Source organism: Lepisosteus platostomus, chromosome 1, assembly GCF_059453375.1.
Source record: "Lepisosteus platostomus isolate fLepPlt1 chromosome 1, fLepPlt1.hap1, whole genome shotgun sequence".
NCBI classification, from domain to species: Eukaryota; Metazoa; Chordata; class Actinopteri; order Semionotiformes; family Lepisosteidae; genus Lepisosteus; species Lepisosteus platostomus.
The window spans coordinates 60017534-60037147 of NC_142611.1; the positions used below are offsets into that span (position 1 = coordinate 60017534).

The 19614-nt window shown below is 36.8% G+C and overlaps 1 protein-coding gene across 5 annotated transcripts in view; it reads left to right on the plus strand.

Moving 5' to 3' along the window:
• The window catches only part of gria2b (glutamate receptor, ionotropic, AMPA 2b), a 73155-nt gene that overhangs the window by 36253 nt on the left and 17288 nt on the right, over nt 1–19614 (plus strand). For all 5 annotated transcript variants that reach the window (XR_015938665.1, XM_088633257.1, XM_088633256.1 and 2 more), the window contains exons 4-6: nt 7612–7808; nt 13191–13244; nt 15149–15307. Coding sequence is in view for 4 of the 5 variants with exons in the window: in XM_088633257.1 (XP_088489383.1) it covers nt 7612–7808; nt 13191–13244; nt 15149–15307 (410 nt within the window). In the remaining variant the exon portion in view is untranslated. The remainder of the gene's footprint in view (nt 1–7611; nt 7809–13190; nt 13245–15148; nt 15308–19614) is intronic.

Consider the following 19614-nt stretch of genomic DNA (forward strand, 5'->3'; position numbering starts at 1 on the left):
GGGGCATGCTGCAGTCACATGGCACCCAAAGCAGAGAAGAAGGAATATGAGTGGAGGGACCCTCAGGGGGGTGATTCTGCATTGAGCAAATGATTGTATCTTCCCCGGTGTCACCGCAGCCAGATGTGGGATGAACAGGTTAAGGCTTCCCATATTCTCTTTTTTATCTTGCACTGCAATTGATTTGGGTTTCTTGGAAATCATGTTAAATGTGACATAATTGACAAGACATATTATTTTTTTACAGCTAAATAGCTGCTGTGTAAAATGTACAGTACATATGAATCTTAAAAAGTAAATTTCAAAATCTGTTACAGTTGCAGAGTTGAAAATGGGTTATAATCACTAATTAGTTAAATCTGGGGTATAATCAAATAATAATGGACTCAGCTGGAACTGAAAATGGTTTGCACTGTGGTTACAAAGAGCTGGACAGAGAAGTGCTGCACTGCTCTTCTGTCAATTATGGCTGCTGTGTTAAGCTGAATATCAGCAAATGTAAAATGACGTGATAACAAGCGAGCTGTTAACGGGGTGATTAGAAATCGTAGTCAAAAGGAATAGCGCAAAGTCCAAAAAAATAGAAAAGTAACAAATCTTCAATACCAACCAAAGTCAAGTTCCAAATATCAGGAGCTACAAACCAATACTGAACAAAGGTAGAGACAGACAGCACGGTTTAAATAGACTGAAGGGGAGGCATGGTCAGCCCACACCTCCCCAGAGTGGGTGAAATAAGGCGTGACTGTGTAGGTGCCCTCTGGTGGCTGGGTGCCAGTACTGTAACATGCTGGTCATCGCAAGTGTAACACTTTTTATTAATTTTAATGTTTCGGTACATAACAATGGAGAAACATGATCAATAGAATCTTCTCTTGCTCTCTCGGGCTCTGTGATACCCACTCCAAGAATCCTACCAATGGACCTTAGAAATTAAATCATACACTAACGAAGTGCAGTGAAATGCAGTGCAGTGAAATTCATGCCTCCACAGAGGTACCATAAATTCAGATAATAGAAGTCTTCGTGTAATTAAGATCAATGGTGATCAGTATTTGGTGGTGCAAAGGGAGGGAATATGGAGTGGCAACATCTTTGTGTTACTGGAGAGGGCTGCTAACCTTTCCATTTCTGTTGCAGTGAGAGTTTAAAATTGGAGCCAGCACAAACAACAAAAACTCCAAGTGAAAGCAAGGGATATGCTTCTTTAAAATAGTGGACATAGAAGAACAATATATCTGTTTCCAATACCTAGCCATATCTAAACATTCTCAGAACTTGTAAAAGTTTATTTCTTAATGCCAGGGACATTGTATTAGGGAATTTCCTCCTTTATAATATTCAAATTCTAAGAGTCAAAGGTTTGTAGGAGGCCTCTAGATGGAATACATATTCAGTATAAATCTGACAAATACATTCTGTGCTTAAACTCGTGGGTGCCATAGGTACAAACTGTAGAATGCAGTTGTAAATAAAAAAGAAGGCAAAGCCAAATTAACTGTATTGTAATTTTAAGTCCAGATACCCCATCAAAAACATACTTGCAAGTATGTGCGAGAAGATGTGTCCTTTTGTTCCTTGAATATTGATATTCAAGGAATATCCTTGATATTGTCTTCTGGGATACATTTTCAAATGCCAAATTTTTATTTTATCTAACAAAGTCTTTAGATCAAAGAACAATCTAAAAAAAGGGGATTTCAAAAAATTTTTTAAGTAATTTTCCCTTCAGAGTCTTTCTAAACACCATTCTTCAGTATTATAATGTAACATTAGGAGGCACACATAATGTGTGGAAGTCTGAGACCAATATAGGACATCCTTGGATTAAGCTAGATGACCTCTCATTTGTAACCTTTCTTATGTACTTGTATTCTTATTTCAAACATTTCTACAACTTTCTTATAATTGAATATTATTTCATTATATAGTACTATTGCAAACATGCTTGTCAGCTTCTGACTCCAGCAAAATTTGAGGCTACTATATGTAAAATGACAGCTCAGTCCTTAAAATGAAATCATCCATGTTATATTTTATTTAAAGAGATACTGTAGAAGGAGTCTTTTAGAGATTTAGCTGTGCAATTGTAAATTCCCAGATGCAGACCAATACTGTAATCAGTATAGAGGTTAATAATAATAATAATAACAACATCACTTTATTAACCCTATACAATGTTTTGCATTAGGAATTTGTCTTTTCGCATACCCCAGCTTGCTCTCCATAAAATTCTCAGGCCAAAATTTTTTTTTCTAAAGGACATTTTTTGTTGCTATTTTTCCAGTATTTTAAGGATTCTGTATGGAGAGCATAAAAACAGTATACTGATATTTAGACATGATCCTGCAGATATATTCTCCTTAATAATGATATTTTATCATAAAAATAAAGTAAAAAATACAGTTAGTGAAAAAAACAAGTGAGAATATAATTCCAGAAAAAAAATGTAGTAATATACAAATATGTAAGCAAAATAAGTTATATTGAGGGAAGTTATTTTCTAAAGTGTGGAGAGTGTGGAGAAGATTGTCACACCCTAGCTTGTTAATAAACTGGTATAAGTCACGTAGCGATGAGTTGGTCAGGACCCTATCCAGAAGTAAGTAAAACAGACAGTGCACTGGTGCTTGGGGGGCGTGGACAGGGCGAACAAGTCCAGAGGAGTCCAAGGGGTAATCCAGGGTGAAGTCCAAAAGTCCAGAGCCGGGTGGTCCATCCAAAACAAAGACAAAACAAGGTTTAAAAAACTGAATTGGATCCGGTGCAGGGACGGGGAATAAAAATGGGTTAATGAGGCCAGGCGCTCCGAGCCCCGGACTCAGATGGTCAAGATGCTGTGGTGAAGCCGATGCTGTTGGGTCTCTCCTGGACCTGCTGGTAGGCGGGCTTCCAGGTGTCCATCTTCCAATAATGAGCTCCGAATAGTGAGAGCGTCTGGCTTAAGTAAGGAGGGGCTGGATAGGAGGCAGGTGCACTCCTACAAACTACAAAGTGAAAGAGCCTGAGCGCCCTTAAGAGGAGGGTTTATGATCGTGACATATCACAGATGACACAGCAGTATTACCAGCTCAGAAACTGACCTCCTCAGATCTGTGAAACTAAGCTTGGGCCTGGTTGGTACAGGAATAGGAGACCTCTTAAAACGTGGCTGCTGTTGTAGGTGGTGTTGGTAGGTGGCATTCTTTCCTCTACACTAGAATGTCCCAGTATGCTGACTGGGGAAACTGGAAACGTGAAAATTCTTGTATATCTAAATGCCTCCCCTAATTCAGTTGTTACTTTTTCAGTTCTCCATCTAACCAGTTGTGTATTGAGACTGCCTCTGCATAATGGCTATTGTACATCAATCAAGTAGGTCCCCACCTATGCTGTATGCAAAGTGTGTTGGGGTCTTTTGGAATGAAAACATAAAACAGAGACTCATTGGTTTGGCAAATTGGATTGCAGATCATGACCTGTCTTTGGTGGTGACAAGGTGGAGAACACTGTTAAAGTCTTACCGAACTTTTTTGTAAGTTAGATGACTTGTAGTTATTCATGTTGCTCTGCTTGTTTCGATGAGCTATCTGAGGGTGCCATGTTTAAGGAGTTCACAGTTGCTGGACCAGTCTCTTTATTGTATTCTAAAAGATAAGCAGAGTAGAAAGTATTTCCTCCTTAATTTCAATCTTTATCAAGATGTGGTCCTTTTAAAAAAGCCAATGTTTCCTCTTTCGAACACCTATTGGTTTATTTTTTCTGTATAGTTTGCATGTTAGAGCTGGTATAAGTGTGGGATCCAAGAAATCAGCCATGAAGAAGTCACTGACAATCTAACAGGAGCAGAAGGAGCCAGACCTTGAAGCCTCAGCAGTAGCTGTTTACTGGACATCCAAAATGCCAGTAATGTCAAGAGCTAAGTTGAAGAGAATTGTCCATATGTTAGGTAACACAAGCAACGTGGCGATTGACAAAATGAAGTCTTGTCTTGTATGAAGAAAATAAAACACAAAACATAAGCCAATTTCCTAAAAAAACATATTTTCCAGCAAACCCCAGTTTGTTTCAGATCACCTTAGGGTATTCAAGAGTCCCCAGCCCCGAGCCGCCCAGCCATTGTGCAAGGAGGCCCAGCTAACACAGCCAAGGAAATGGAAGCAGACAATGATGCCCTATCAAGAGCCACTTACAGTACAACCTAAACTCAAGAAATTATGAAAACATTCTTCAATTATGAGCAAATGTGAGGGGTGGGAAACAGTAAGGACCAATAACAGACATTGCTGTACCGTATACATTTCTAGTACATAGCCTGTATGGTTCCAACATAAATATCTGTTCTTTCAAAATGTGGACCACCGCCTTACTTCAGTCTAGACAGTCACAATGAGTATAGCATTTGTTTAGCTTCTTTAATGTATTTCCTTCTTGAAAAAAACATTTTTACTGCATACTTTGTCTGCTATTTTGGTTTATTGCCAAAACCCCTGTTAATCAACTATTGAAGAACCAAATAAAAGATACTAACTGAATTCCTAGAAAAAGGCAGAAGTCATTTTAAAGGCTATTTGTGAGGTGGAATGGTCAAAAACAAAACCCATAAAATAAATGACCCCTCCATTTCTTGTTAAAGATAACATTAAAGCATAAAAAAACCTTTGATTGAAGCTTTATGTTACTGCTGTTTAATTATATTGTATGGCTTATGAGTTAAAATGTACCTATAAGGATTTTTTTTAAATAGTGTTTAATATTTATTATTATTTTAATAATTGGAAATGTGCTTGTATTTGTGTTAATGTGTAACACTGTATTCATAATGTACTGCCAGCAGCCATATCACCCTGCAACTCACAACTGGCAACCCACTGAAGCTAAGCAGGTGTGAGCCTGGTTAGTACCTGGATGGGAGACCTCCTGCTTCCTGCTGGAAGAGGTGTTAGTGGGGCCAGCAGGGGGCGCTCACCCTGCGGCTCATGTGGGTTCTAATGCCCCAGTGTAGTGACGGGGACACTATACTGTAAACAGGCGCCGTCCTTCGGATGAGACGTAAAACCGAGGTCCTGACTCTCTGTGGTCATTAAAAAGGGTGTTTCTCGAAAAGAGTAGGGGTGTAACCCTGGCATCCTGGCCAAATTTCCCCATCGGCTGTTATCAGTCATGGCCTCCTAACAATCCCCCTCTGTGAGTTGGCTTCATTACTCTGCTCTCCTCCCCACTGATAGCTGATGTGTGGTGAGCGTTCTGGCACACTATGGCTGCCGTCGCATCATCCAGGAGGAGTGGAGGGGAGTCCCCATTACCTGTAAAGCGCTTTGAGTGGGGTGTCCAGAAAAAGCGCTATATAAGTGTAAGCAATTATTATTATTATTACTAACTTAAATATTTGAATATATTAGTATTCATATATAGTATGAATATGAATAGTATAAAAATATTCTTGCTTCTATCTTTAGTAAGTGTTCACAGCATTGGTGAATAAAATGGAATGAATTTTGCACTGAGCTTTTTTTTGCACAATATTATTATAGGCAAGTAAAATCATCAGTCACAATGTACAGCTCAGTCCTGACACCGGAAATATATGAGGCTGTTCTAGTTTAACATCATCTAAATCTTTTTTTCTACATTTTCTACCTAACTCTGCTGCTGTGATTTTTTTTGACTCGGGATATGGTGATTTTTCCTCTTCATGGATTTTGGCCATGCTTAAAATATACAATAGTTTAGTTAAATGTGAGAATATGTAATGCCCTCCAGAAGTATTGGGGCAACAATATCAACTCTTTCATTTTTTCTTTGCAGTCAGACAATTTATATTTGAATGTGAATCAGATGAATATGAATAAGAAGTAAATTGTAATATGTCTCTTATTTCTGTCATTCATATTAACCTTGTGTTCAAGGTGTGGATTAAACACACTAGATGCACTAAATAGTATATAACCTACTGTAGTACTAATGGTGTTTCTGAGCAGAAGTTTGACACGGGTGTAAATTCTATACTAAATATCTCACAGGCTAAGCTTGCCCTTTGTGCTTCTTCACACGTGTTTTGCTTTGCATTCCATATTTGCTCTCACCAGAGATATGTCTTTCTGTGGTATTTTTTGTAGCTTCTTTTTTCCTTCCACCTTTTTTTACCTCCCATAAACTCATCTAAGCAACAGAACTTATTTTTTCAAGAGAGACATTGCACTACTGCACTTTTCTTCACATTACTGTACGCCACATTTCTAGGCTTTTTTTAAAACGTTTTTTTTTCTGTTTCATAAAAACTCTACTATTTATTTTTTATGCTTTGTGATATTGGATGAATGTTATTTGTTGTAGTTTTTAACATTGAAAATGTTACCCAAATTCTGCATATGAGCAAATTTTGCTTCAATTAGTAAAGATTTTATGAGTACTGTAAATACAGTAAACCAGGACATAAGCCTAGAGTCTATACTCATTCATATCCACTTCTTAGAATGTGCAGATATGCTGATAAAATCATATAATTATTTTCCCATTAGACCCAGATTAACCTTACTATAGAGTCCATGCCTCATTTTGTAAATTAAATAAGTGGATAAATGACAAGCTATCTACTTGTCAAAAGCTACTCTTTTACCTTTATGGAAAAGATATGCATTTTGTTGCTTTATATGGAAAAACAAATATTCTAAATCTTTGTATGGAACACACACATATACAAATGCATATTCATATATTGTAGGCTATACTGTATATAACAGTAATTTACATAGTAAATGTTACCCTGATTGTCTCAAATCTTGTCTTTGCATCTAGTATTTTTGCTTTTAATGTACTCACGCTTAGAGCCTTTTTATATTCTTTTAATGCATTTGTTCTTGACCTACTGTAACTGATGACCAGATAAATCAGAATGACTGAAGCACGTTAGGTAATAATAATATAAAGAACAGTCACCACAGCAACTCAGCACTTCATGGTGATGTGTTTTTGGTCCTTGTTGAAATTGCCTGAACCAATTAAATGACACTTTCTTGCAACTGGTACTAATGGAATCCTGGTTAATGGAACTTTTTATTCCCTGTATTGTCCATCTAAATACAAGTTTGAGATTTGTCACTTCGTTACATAGCTACTCAATGCAGAAAAAGTTAACTTAAGGGGTTTACATGGGCAGAATGAAAACTCTGTATACTGTACATAAGGATTTAAGGACATCTGCCCTTGTGCTCCCATGAAGTACATCCCGGAGAGTGTGACTTTCAGAATGTGAAAACTCTATTCTCCTTACATGATAACATCAGCTTTTTTCAAGTTGTTGAAAGGAAGTAATAATAAACAGACAGCTATAATGTGTGGGTTTGCCATTAGTGCCCTTTTTCCTCAACCTACAGTACATGCATGAATCAGCTTGGAATCCTAGAGCTCTCAGTATAAGATTATTGTTATTTAAGGATTTTATTTCTGCAAATATACACAGCATCATTTGAATGGTATCCACTGCCTTTGATTGTCCAAAAGAGATGAATATCGGAAATATTCAACAGTTTTAAGTTGCAGTGAATGAACTTTTGTTTTGGAATGCGAGTCATTACCCATACCATTCATTTCTTTAAACACTGAATTAGCTAATTGTTTCTTGTAATCCAGGTTTATCAACACTCCAGGTGGTGCTGGATACAGCTGCTGAGAAGAAGTGGCAAGTGACAGCTATCAATGTGGGTAACCTCAAAGATGAAAAGAAAGACGAGGCGTACCGCTCACTCTTCCAGGATCTTGAGAACAAGAAAGAAAGGAGAGTTATTTTGGATTGTGAACAAGACAAAGTGAAAGACATCATGGAGCAGGTGTGTAATTTCTATAATATGCTGTTCTTCATATCTTCTTATCTACAAACAATGTATATGTGATTATACCAATTCATTTGTCAGATGTTTTTTATCATAAGCAACCTACATTTTAACCTGTTTACAGTGCCCTCCAGAATTATTGGCACTCTTGGTGAAGATGAGCAAAAAAGGTTATGAAAAAATGTCTTTGTTGTTTATCAGCTTGATCTTACACTAAAAATATAACCTCTCAGTGAGGTGAAATTATTAAAGGAAAAAAAATCCTTAAACATTTTTCTCAAAAACACATGTCACAATTATTGGTACCCCTAGAAATTCCTATGAACAAAATCTAATTGACATATATTCCCATTCATATGTTACCTTTTTTAAGCACATCTGAGTCTTAAGGATCTCTTAAGTGATCATCCATGACTTCCTCTTTCGCTGGGGTATAAATATGAGGTGACATGCAGGCTAAACACCCTTAGCCATCCATCAACATGGTGAAGATACATAAATGAAATGAGACAAAAGGTTGTTGACCTTCACAAATCAGGCGATGGCTATAAATAAATAGCTTCACACCTGAAAATACCCATCTCCACTATTAGGGCAATAATTAAGAAGTTTCCCCCACACACAGTGAGGAGGATGGTTCGAGAGGCAAAACTTTCTCCAACGATCACAGTTGGACAATTGCAGGAGTTGGTTGCATCCTGGGGTCACCAAGTCTCCAAAACTACAATTAAACGCCACCTCCATGCCAACAAACTATTTGAAAGGCTTGCTAGAAGAAACCAGAAGAAACCATCCGCTGTCGTCAAACCACAGACATAAGCGCCTGGAGTTCGCTAAACATCATTGGATCTTTGATTGGAACTGGGTTCTATGGTCAGGGAAAAATAGAGCTTTTTGGCAACAAACGCCAGAGGTGGGTTTGGTGTAAAAAGAGTCAAGGTCATGCAGAAAAGAACCTAATACCCACTGTGAAGTATGGTGGTGGATGTAGCATCATGGACTCCATCAAAACCAGGAGATCAAAATTAGATCAAAATCTGGCTGCTTCTGCCAGGAGGCTAAGACTGGGTCGTGGTTGGATCTTCCAGCAGGACTATGATTCAAAGCATTTCTCCAAATCCACACAAAAATAGTTCACTGATCTCAGTATCAAGCTTTTGCAGCAATCCTAGTCCACTGACCTACTGTAAACCCCATTGAAAACCTGTGGGGTGAGCTGAAGAGGAGAGTCCTCAAGTGAGGACCAAGGACTCTGAAGGATCTGGAGAGATTTTGTATGGAGGAATGTTCTCAGATCCCTTATACAGTATGTGTTCTCCCACCTCATCCAGCATTATAAGAGAAGACTGAGTGCTTTTATCTTGGCAAAGGGAGGTTGCACAAAGGACTAAATGCGGCGGTGCCAATAATTGCGACACATGTGTTTCTGAGAAAAATGTTTATTTTTTTTATAAGGATTTGTTTTTTTTTAAATAATTTTATGTCACTGAAAGGTTAGATTTCTCTCATATTTTCAGTGTCAAGCTAATACAGTGAATCATTAAGACATTTTTTCCTAGCCTGTTTTGCTCAACTTTACCAAGGGTGCCAGTAATTCTGGAGGGCACTGTATATACCCGGCCATTGTACTGGTACAAGCTTATTGAGATTATATTCATATGCAATTTTTAAATATTATTTCTTATTATTTAAGTATCTTACTTAGAGCTACAACAGCAGTGTTCTACCTGGAATTTGAACCCATAACCTTCTTTCTATTTACAGTTCCAGAGTCCAAACAATGTTGAGCTAAGAGCAAGTGCTATTAGTTTTGACTGTTTTAAAAGTACAGTAGGTGTTGTCTTTTTAGTAGGACGGACTAATAATGATTTACTTCAAGACCCCTTATTTTTCTGTTTGATTTGATGAAATATGTTAATAAGGAAGATCAAAGTCTTGACAAATCCTGTGTTGTACGCAGGCTTTTAATGACCTACTGAGCACTTTATCATGAAACATCTTAATGTGAAAATGTTACTTCCTTTATTGTGTACCCAACCAATTAGGAATTCACCAGCAAAGACTTTTGAACCCACACAGGAAAAAGAAAGACCTGTAGGCACAACCACCTGTTAGAGCTATTCATCTTTTGACATGTAGTAAGCTTCACAGTGCATGACTGGAGAGTTTAGTGCTGGTTGGAGGAGCAAATTTCATGCTTACATGCAAAATTACGTTAACCGTGCGCCTCAAGCTTCAATAAGCAAAGTGTTGTACTGTGCAGTACTGTATGTGATATAAGGCACTGAGAGAATATGAATATTCCCCATAGTGAGTTAGGAGTTCAATCTCATGAGTTTCTACATCTTAATCTTTCAACTTATTTAGCTTTTGCAAAAGATGAAGTTCATGCTGTTTGGGGATTTGCATGCAGTTTATTAATTATTACAAATGTCATAGGCTTAGTAAATAAAGCTGTTAGTATTTGATGCATAACTAGTATGATCATTCATATTATAAATTATTTATGCTTTACATTTTAAACAAAAAAGTATGGTGTTTTTCTAAGCCCCTCATGGCCCTGAAAGTCCTTGCATTCATCAGGTAGTTATTTACTATAGGTTGCACTTTTTAGAATGTTTATTGCATTACATCAATACCCATAGATTTAAATCATTTTTGTTAACAGTTTAATGAAAGAACGAGTGAGATTCTATTAATGTGGAATGTTTCAGATATTATTTTTAATTATTTCAAGTTTGCTGTTCAGATAAAAAGAATTACCAGGGTAATATTTCCTTATCATCTTCTAGTTTGTGATTAGAGCAAGTTATCGCTTATACACTGGTATACTACAGTCTTTGGGTAGTGACACAGATATATTCAGTTGGGTTTGAATAAGCAGCACATCTGTTTTTGTCAATTAGAAATCAAATGGATAAGTGACATTTTACAATGTAAAGTAGTAACTAGTACACCATACAACACTTATTTTTAATTGGTGCTTGATTATATACTGTAGCTCAGTAAGAGAATGGCCACAGCCATTTTTAACTAGAACAGCAGGACTAAAGTGGGTTTGTTGTAACTAATGTCTATAAACAATATGAGTAACCAGCAACAGAAATACCTCTTTTTAACTAATTGTAAACTTTATTTTATACCTCATGGTGACAATGCTAGCCCTCAGTCACTTACAACCAACCCTACCTTTCATTGCTCACATGACATTTGTTTTTTTTTAGGGGTCTATACTACAATATTTGACGAATATGCTTTGGACTATGTCCAGAATCTTAGCTTTCTTATGGGTGCTCTTCCAGGGAAGACTAAGCAGGTTCCTTCAGGTTTTCAAGTCTTCCCTACTACTGTATATCATTCTCTCTTTTCTTTCACTAAGAAATAGTTTTCAGTCTCAGGAATAATCAATATTTTTCAGTAATATCCAGTTCTCTTTCTCTGCCTTCATAAGTTATAAGAGTTTTCATGACTCTTACCCAATTGCCCCCAGCACTCTCCTACTCTTGCTTTTAACTCGTTTTTCTCTTATTGTTGTTCTCATGGCATCTGCTATCACACTTTTCTATCACCGACAGATCCCGTTTGGCCAGGGACACTTCTCAGTACCAAACCCTGGTGTTAATGACACAGTTGCAGCTGGTTTGCCCTTCCTACGCCTCTTTCTTCATTATGCTAGTTTTCACTATTTTATTTCCTTTTTTCCAATGCCTCAATCCTTCAGTAATGACTCCTGTTTCTTGGCAGTGCACTTCTTCAGCACTGAACCTGGCAAACATGCTACTTATACAATCCTCCTGCCCAGAGCCTGTGTCTCACTTCAAGACAATATTTGCTATAAATGTTTCAAGCTACCCATTTGCTCACTGAGTCCTAAAAGCCTATTTGCCATCCCAGTCCAGCTCTAGCAAGATCTCTCTCTCCTTTCCAGCTGGAGCCTAAATACAGGCTGAATCATTCCTCCCTGTTTACGGTGCCTCTTGTATCAGAGTCTTGTAGCCTCCTGTTTACTTTGAACTATAGTTAATTCCATGGAGAGCCTATACTGACAGCTCATTTCTCTCGTATGGAATTCCATTCACCCTGGGTGCTCTAGACTCACTCAGCTCAGCTGTATCTCATTCTGCAGTAATTTCCAATTATTGGGCAACCATCTTGCCTCAAAACCACTGCACCAGACTCTCACCACATAACACACAACACATTTGATGACTTTACCACTTTAAGGTTTCTTTTCTAATTGAAGATGACTCCACTAACAAACAATGCATTTTGTATTTTGAAATGTTTTTGGAATGTTGACTTGTTCTCTAGTATAGTAATTGTACTGGATTTGTTATCTTTGTGCTACTGTAGTATTGATTTTCCTGACACAATCGTGAGGCATGGACACCTTTCTGCATTTTAGCTATTCACATTTTTTGTTAACTGTTTTCTTAAGAAACTGCAGTCTGCCTTCCTCAAATTAGAACTATAACTTTAGGTAACATAAAATAAGGTCAGTCCACTATGTGATGAATATATACGTGATGAATATTTCATATTTCTGACAGTTGGTAAACATTTGCTTAAATATTTTTCATTTGGTCTATCCAAAATATAGTAATTTTAACTTGAGTAACAAAATGATATATAATGAAAATATACTATGCATATCATACTATGTAATAATAATATGTCTTTACATATCATACAAATTATTTTCTGTTAATTAGATTAAGTAAAAAAATATTTTTCATTTAGATTTTAGTGACCAATTATATTTTTGAATGTCAAATTCTTGGCTACTGTTTTTTTAGTCTAATTTCACTGCAGATTCCCTGCAACACAATAAAGATCTTTGAGGCAACATTTTGTCACAAAGAGATTAAAGCAACATGGTTATTGATGGTCATAACTTTGTCATAAGCAAACAACAACAACAACAACAACTTCTACTACAGTAATAATATAATATTATTTAGAATTATGTATAATTATACAATCACACAAATTAATTTACACATATCAAACCACTCAGTAAAAATATAATGTAAATACAACATAATAGAGGATTTTAAGTAGCATGGAATTTAGTGACTTAATTCAGTATTGAGTGGCAGCTCACTTTAGTACTAATATGTAAATGAGGGTTTTTTTAAGGCTAGTGATCATTCTTGTACTTTTGAGCAAATTAGGAAATATTCAATTTTCTTCGATTTTATGAAAATATTTTTATTGCATATTGCTGTGTGTAAAATGTCTTTAAAAAGAAATTTCCTCATGACTTTTTAGTCATAAATTCACATAATCTTGTGAATGCTTTGTGAATCAAAGAAAAATGATCAATTTTTCATTGGATCATTATAAGAACAACTTTATAATTTTATATTTATTTTCCAGGTCATAACAATTGGAAGACATGTCAAAGGATACCACTACATTATTGCAAATTTGGTATGATTTTTTATTCTTATAATTCTTATTGCTTGTTTTATTTTTTGTATTGTATTGTTGTTTACTTCTTATTGTTATAAATATGGGGGAGGGGGGGAATCACCTGGCAGATTAATCAATAAATAAAATAAAAAATCATAACCTCCAACTTGTAAATTATTTTGCAAAGAATATACCCAATTGTATAATTAGAGGCACATAAGTCTTTTGTTCTCTGGTACAGCTTTGATAAAAAGAGTAATAATTCAGGCACATTGGGTTAAACAAATATTTATTAACAATGACAATACACATACTAAACTACACACAAACATACAATACAGAAGTTCCACTATTTACAAATTTACAAACAAGGCATCCAAGAGGCCAACTGTATGTCCTGATCACCCAGAAAAAACCCAGACTGCTACCAAGCAAACTCATATACTCATATGAAGGCAAAAAATAAGAGATAAAACTGCCTCCTAAACCAATATGAATCAACAGATAAAGGGCAACGGTAACATTTCTCTCTCTCTCTCTGTAAGCCTGGATACTACAAAATGAATAGGAACCTATCTTCCTGTTCTAAAATGGACCCATTGAGTAGGAGAGGCCATTTTTAATTGAGGGATTCTTTACACAGGAAATCAAAGTTCCTAATAGCATCAGAATGGCAAACTCTCTTAACAAGGTTAAAATACTCAACTCTAGTCTGGTCATTATTTATGGTCATGACAAAGAGCTCTCAGCTACTGCCTTACTGTCCCTTGTCCTTCTTCCTGTTTTGTTTCCAACCTGCCTGTTTTATGCTGTCTTCTTGGACTGTTCATTGACATGTGATCATTTACCCAAAACGTAATTAACCAAAATAGACCGAGGAAAACTTTACATTGGTTTTATCATTGAATCTGCATCCCTACATCTCAGCAAGCATCTCCTTGCTTTGAAGCTGGGAATGTTGATACTCATCATATCTAGATTTTTCAAAACTATTGAATATTGACATACAATAGTTGTAACAATACCTCCCTCCGCCAGTCAAAAATATTGTCCTCAATAATTGCTTTAATTAAGACATTTTAAAAATTAAAATTAAAAAATATTGTCCTCAATAATTGCTTTAATTAAGACATTTTATCAAGGGGACTATGAAAAGCTATATATGGTATTGTAGCACTTTCGGGTTCACGTGGGTATGCACCCTCGCCATTGCCGCCTCAGGTTGGCCCTCCCCCACTGGGGCTCAAACCAGGGCCCGAGGCCCAGGCCCGGCGTCACTCAACAGGGAACCAGCCGGCTGAGCTAAAGGGAGATCTCCCCTCAGCCTGGTGGCTGAGGTCCCTGCTATTCACAGGCAATGGCGGTGATGTCACCACGCTGGCAAACCAGCTCGCACAACCTGTGATGTCGGCCGTATGCGTTATAGTACGTACTGTATGGTAATTTAATTGTCATACTGTACATGTTTTTAATTTTTTAAGGAATGCCTTTGTTAAAATGTAGCACACAAGTGTTTCAAAAATTCCATCCATCCATTTTCTAACCACTTCATCCAATTCAGTGTTGCAGCCTACCCTGACAAGCAACGGGCACATTGAATAACAAAGTTATACACTGAATTGGACACCACACCAGACACTAACACGCAGACACTAACACTTACAGAAATATACTTTGCAAATGTGTATAAAAGAAGTGGTAGAACTATCAATTATAGTATACAAAAAACTACCTGCACATTTATTGTGTGTTTCTGAAGGCACTGAAAACATCTTTACTGTATGATTTGAAAATGATTCAGTTTATCCACATTTCAATTATACCACAGAGGAGACTTTCAGAGTATGGGTTTTACATTACTTTGTTATTTAAAAAACCTTAATAATACAGAGATTTTATTGCATCCATGTCTTCTTTTGCAGGGTTTTGTAGACGGAGATTTGTCAAAAATCCAGTATGGTGGAGCAAATGTGTCAGGATTTCAGATTGTTGATTTTGATGACCCTTTAGTGTCCAAATTTGATCAGCGATGGGAGGCTTTGGAGGAAAAAGAATATCCTGGTGCTGACAGTAGAATTCGGGTAAGACTCCCTTAAAAATTGTGACTAGAATTTTAATAATGATTACTGACAGCTGCACGCCACCTATGCCTAGTTTGTCCTGAAGTTTCTCTAATTGTTAGATTAAAAAAATAAAAGATACAAACAGTGGCGTGGAATTTCAATGCAAAATTATAACTTAAAATACCATAGTTTTTGTGTATTACATGCTATGTTCACAATAGTTAAAAGGGAATATATTTCTAAGGGAAACCTAGGAAACAAGGCAATTCAATGAGTCGCAATGCAATGCACAATTGGAGGAGTTTCTTTTTCATTTTGAGCTCTGGTTATTAAAGTACTGTACCACCAGCTCCCAAGCAAGCCTGTGAATCAGTAGTTTTCATTTATTTATTTTCATGATATTGGAAAGCTTTCATAAGCTTGACAACCCTGACAACCCAGCACTTCCATATCATGTTTATCTATATTGGTTAACAGTTTGTTTACAGAAAACAAACTTTTTTTTGTAACTTTTTCATGCAGATTGTTTATAATTGTAAGTTTGGTATTGGCCCACTGTCTGTATTAATTTGCACAGCACTTTTATCATAAGCACATTGCCTGTTTTCAGTAATCTAATATCTTTTTGTTTCATAGTCTACACTCTAAATTTCATTTTGATTCAGAGTTGTCACCTGTAGGCATATTGACGTACTGTACTGTATAGATGATTTATTTCCTCTTTGTTTAATTCCAAATATGGTCTTAGGAGCCTACATAGATTCCCGTGTGATGCTGATACAGAAGAATTGTTTTGTCTGTATAATACTGAGCAGTTAATTTTTTCTAGGGAATTTCTTTTAAAACTGTTTTTTTATTTTATTTAATTTCTGTTCTGAACATTTCTGGGTACTTCTTGTGTCTGAAACACTAATTCAAAAATACACTAATTCAATGTTTTCGGAACATTGAAATAACAGTAAATATCATTACGTACAAGGATATTTAGGAACAAGATAAATGATTCATTCCACTCTGATTCATTAATACCTGTTTCAGTAACATTTTTAAGTTATGTGAAGATGGGCAGCTGTGACACACAATAGGTTTTCTCTTTTACAGACTCTTCATCTAATGTATCTGTCTATCTTTAAGTCTATCTACTTAAAATAAACCCTGAGTGGAGAATTTCTGCTTTTCTTACCTCTTCTCTCATTTTAATTTGAATTCCACAGACATTACTACAGCACTCTTTATCGTATCATCACATTAACAGACGTGGAGACTTTTTTATACTGACTTTTATTGGTTGCTTGCCACTTGCCCAGTAATTTTCCATCACGCTTAACATACCGGTATGACATAATCATCAAGTAGTGCCACAGTGTTTTAATGGGGTGAAATGGACATACTGGGCATTATTCAACAACATTTAAATGCGTTAAATTAACTTTGTTTACACTGACACATCAATCAACTGAAAATGGAATGCAACAACATTAACCTTTTCACATTTAAACTGTTACTGTCATAAGCTGAGTATGTGTTTTTTTCCGTGCCCCCTAAAAGCCAAATCCTGTCATTATTTTTTCAATAATAATTTTCAGTGCATACAAATGAGTGGTCGGGGGTGTTTTAAAAGCATTGGTTTCCATCAATGTAATGGATCTACCGTGCCAGCAAATCCTATTTATTAATTGGAAAACACAAAGAGTCATAGAGCCTTTCTCACCATAGTAGATAGTAGGATTCATTTTGTCATTTATTTTTTTATAAATCCTATCACAACCAGGAGCTTTAAAAAATTAAACAAAAAAAATTATATTTATAATTATTTTTGACAGTGTACACTAGCTTTATGTTTGAAGATACATGCCTTTGCAGTGCATGAAACATTTACAATTGGAATTCTTTTATTGAGGTTGAAGGAATACACACAGTAAAATAGTGATAGTTCATGTAAATAATAGTTGTTAAAATTTATAAAAATGTGTTAAAGCTATACGTAATATACAGGATAGCCTTGGGACTTTATTAATTAACTTTGTGTTCATAGTTGCACAGTGTACTATGTTACTGTAAGACGGCACTGATCCTGTAGCGACATGTCAGCTCAGCTCTCTGTGTGTCTAAGAGTGTGTGTTTGGCATTTCTGTTGTTCAGCAACCATAAGCAAAATTGCAGATCTGGGGATAATTGCATTCAGCGTTAAGGAACTTTATGAGTTCTGCCCTGTATGCACTGGTTGACTGCAGTTGGATTTACCTTCAGAAATTAGACCTTTGAGACAGATTTGCGTAGGAGGGGAAAGATAACAGCTAAAGAGAAGGTGAAGTCATACGTTCCATACATATGAGATTTGTGCTAAATAAGATGGATGATCTGACTGTAATGGTGGGAGTGCAAAAGGACTATAGACTAAGTTGTCTGATCTATTTTATGGGAAACTGACTGAATGAGGAAAACCCAGATACTCTGGTTTCAGTGGATGGTTTTTCAATCATTCGTGCAGAAAGGGAGTCTGCCGTGCCCTGAAATACTAGAGGTGGTGAATTGTATGTCAATCAGCTGTGGTGGCACCCAAAGCACATTTCAGTTAAGCACCATCTGTGTACTCTGTTGAAGTTTAAGCAGTAAGCATGTAGACCCCAGTATCTTCCCAGAGAAGTTTCCCATGTATACATCCCTTCCTCTGGAGATGCTAAAGTTTCCACTGAGGCCTTAAACAAAACAATGAGCACCAGGCGCCACCATAGTGTTAATTTGTAGTGATTTTAATAGCTTTTTACTGGCAATGATACTTAGCTTTTTTAAACAATATGTCACTTGTCCAACACAAAATGGAAACACTCTGGATTTATTATACGCCAAAGTGTAAGGGCAATGTATCTCAAAGCTTTTACTCTTCTGGGTTCCGATCACAATATGATTCATTTCCTTCCTTAATATGAGTTAGTGTTACATAGGTAACCCATCATTGTGTGCTTCATTCGTGAGTGGACATTGGAGGATTCTCTAGTCTGGAGTATATTCATTGAGGATCAGGAACTGGATATTGAGGGACTGATTGAACATATAACACATATAAACTTTTGTGTTGATAACACTGTGCCTTTTAGACTGTTGCATTGTTATTTGAATTATAAACCATGGAGAAGTAAGGACTTGAAGATTATGCTCAATAAAAATAGAAAGTCATTCTGTGAGAGAACCAGGGAAGAAATGAAACTGGTGCAGAAGGAGGTGAAAATAAAACTTGAAAGTAAACTGTAGAACAACAAAATTAAAGATATCTGGAATGGAATGAAACTTACTACTATGTAGTGGAGGCCAGTCCTCCACTACAAAAAAAAAAGGTGGTGCGGTGGCTCTGTGGCTAAGGATCTGCGGATCTGCGCCTCTGGCAGGAAGGTTGCCGGTTTGTATCCCGTGGCCGGCAGAGGAATCGTACTCCGTTGGGCCCCTGAGCAAGGCCCTTAACCCCAACTTCTCCAGGGGCGTCGTATAAATGGCTGACCCTGCGCTCTGACCCCAAGCTTCTCTCCCTGTCTGTGTGTCTCATGGAGAGCAAGATGATATATGCGATTACATAAATTCCTAATACAAGAAATTGTGTATGGCCAATAAAGTGATCTACCTGGACAGTAACAAAGAGCTGACTAAGCACCTTTTTTAACAGAACCGACTCATAGGAAGTAGTAGAGTCTGCTTTTGTGGTTACCTCTGACCAGGTGGGAAAGAGCTGAGGCCATTAATCCAAATAAGGCAGATGGGCCTGATGGTAATAGTACAGAGAAGGTGTGGAAGTCAACAGCATTCTATTCTACAGTTCTTGTTCAATTTATCACTAACACTTCACAAATTAGCAGTGCTTTGGAAAACATCTTGTATCGTACCGGTTGTTGTAACAGACAAATAAGTTCTGGATCCCGAGATGAAGTTAAACAGATGAATTTTATTGCATGCAAGGAACAATAAAACCGAAGTATTCTTCGAAGTACAGGTACAAAACTTCCAATTTATATAGCCCTTTTCTGCCGCTTCTGACGTAGCTCATTACCTTGGTAATGGGGGGAGGTCACGGTGTCCAGCCAGTTCACAGACTTTGGTCACTCTTAATGGTCCGTGTTAGGTTTCCTTCCCTGGGGGTTTCCTAGCTGGCATCTGGAATCCTTATCAGTTATCCCCCTTTCTTGCCATAACTCTAGCCTGTTACTTAGAAGTCCAGTCCTCATGCAGAAAGGACTCAGTTAACCCCTTCTTCGCATCTTATATCTTTCTTCACGGTTCATAAGAAATCCTAGCTCCACAGCTCTGAATGATTTTCGATCAGTGATCCTCACCTC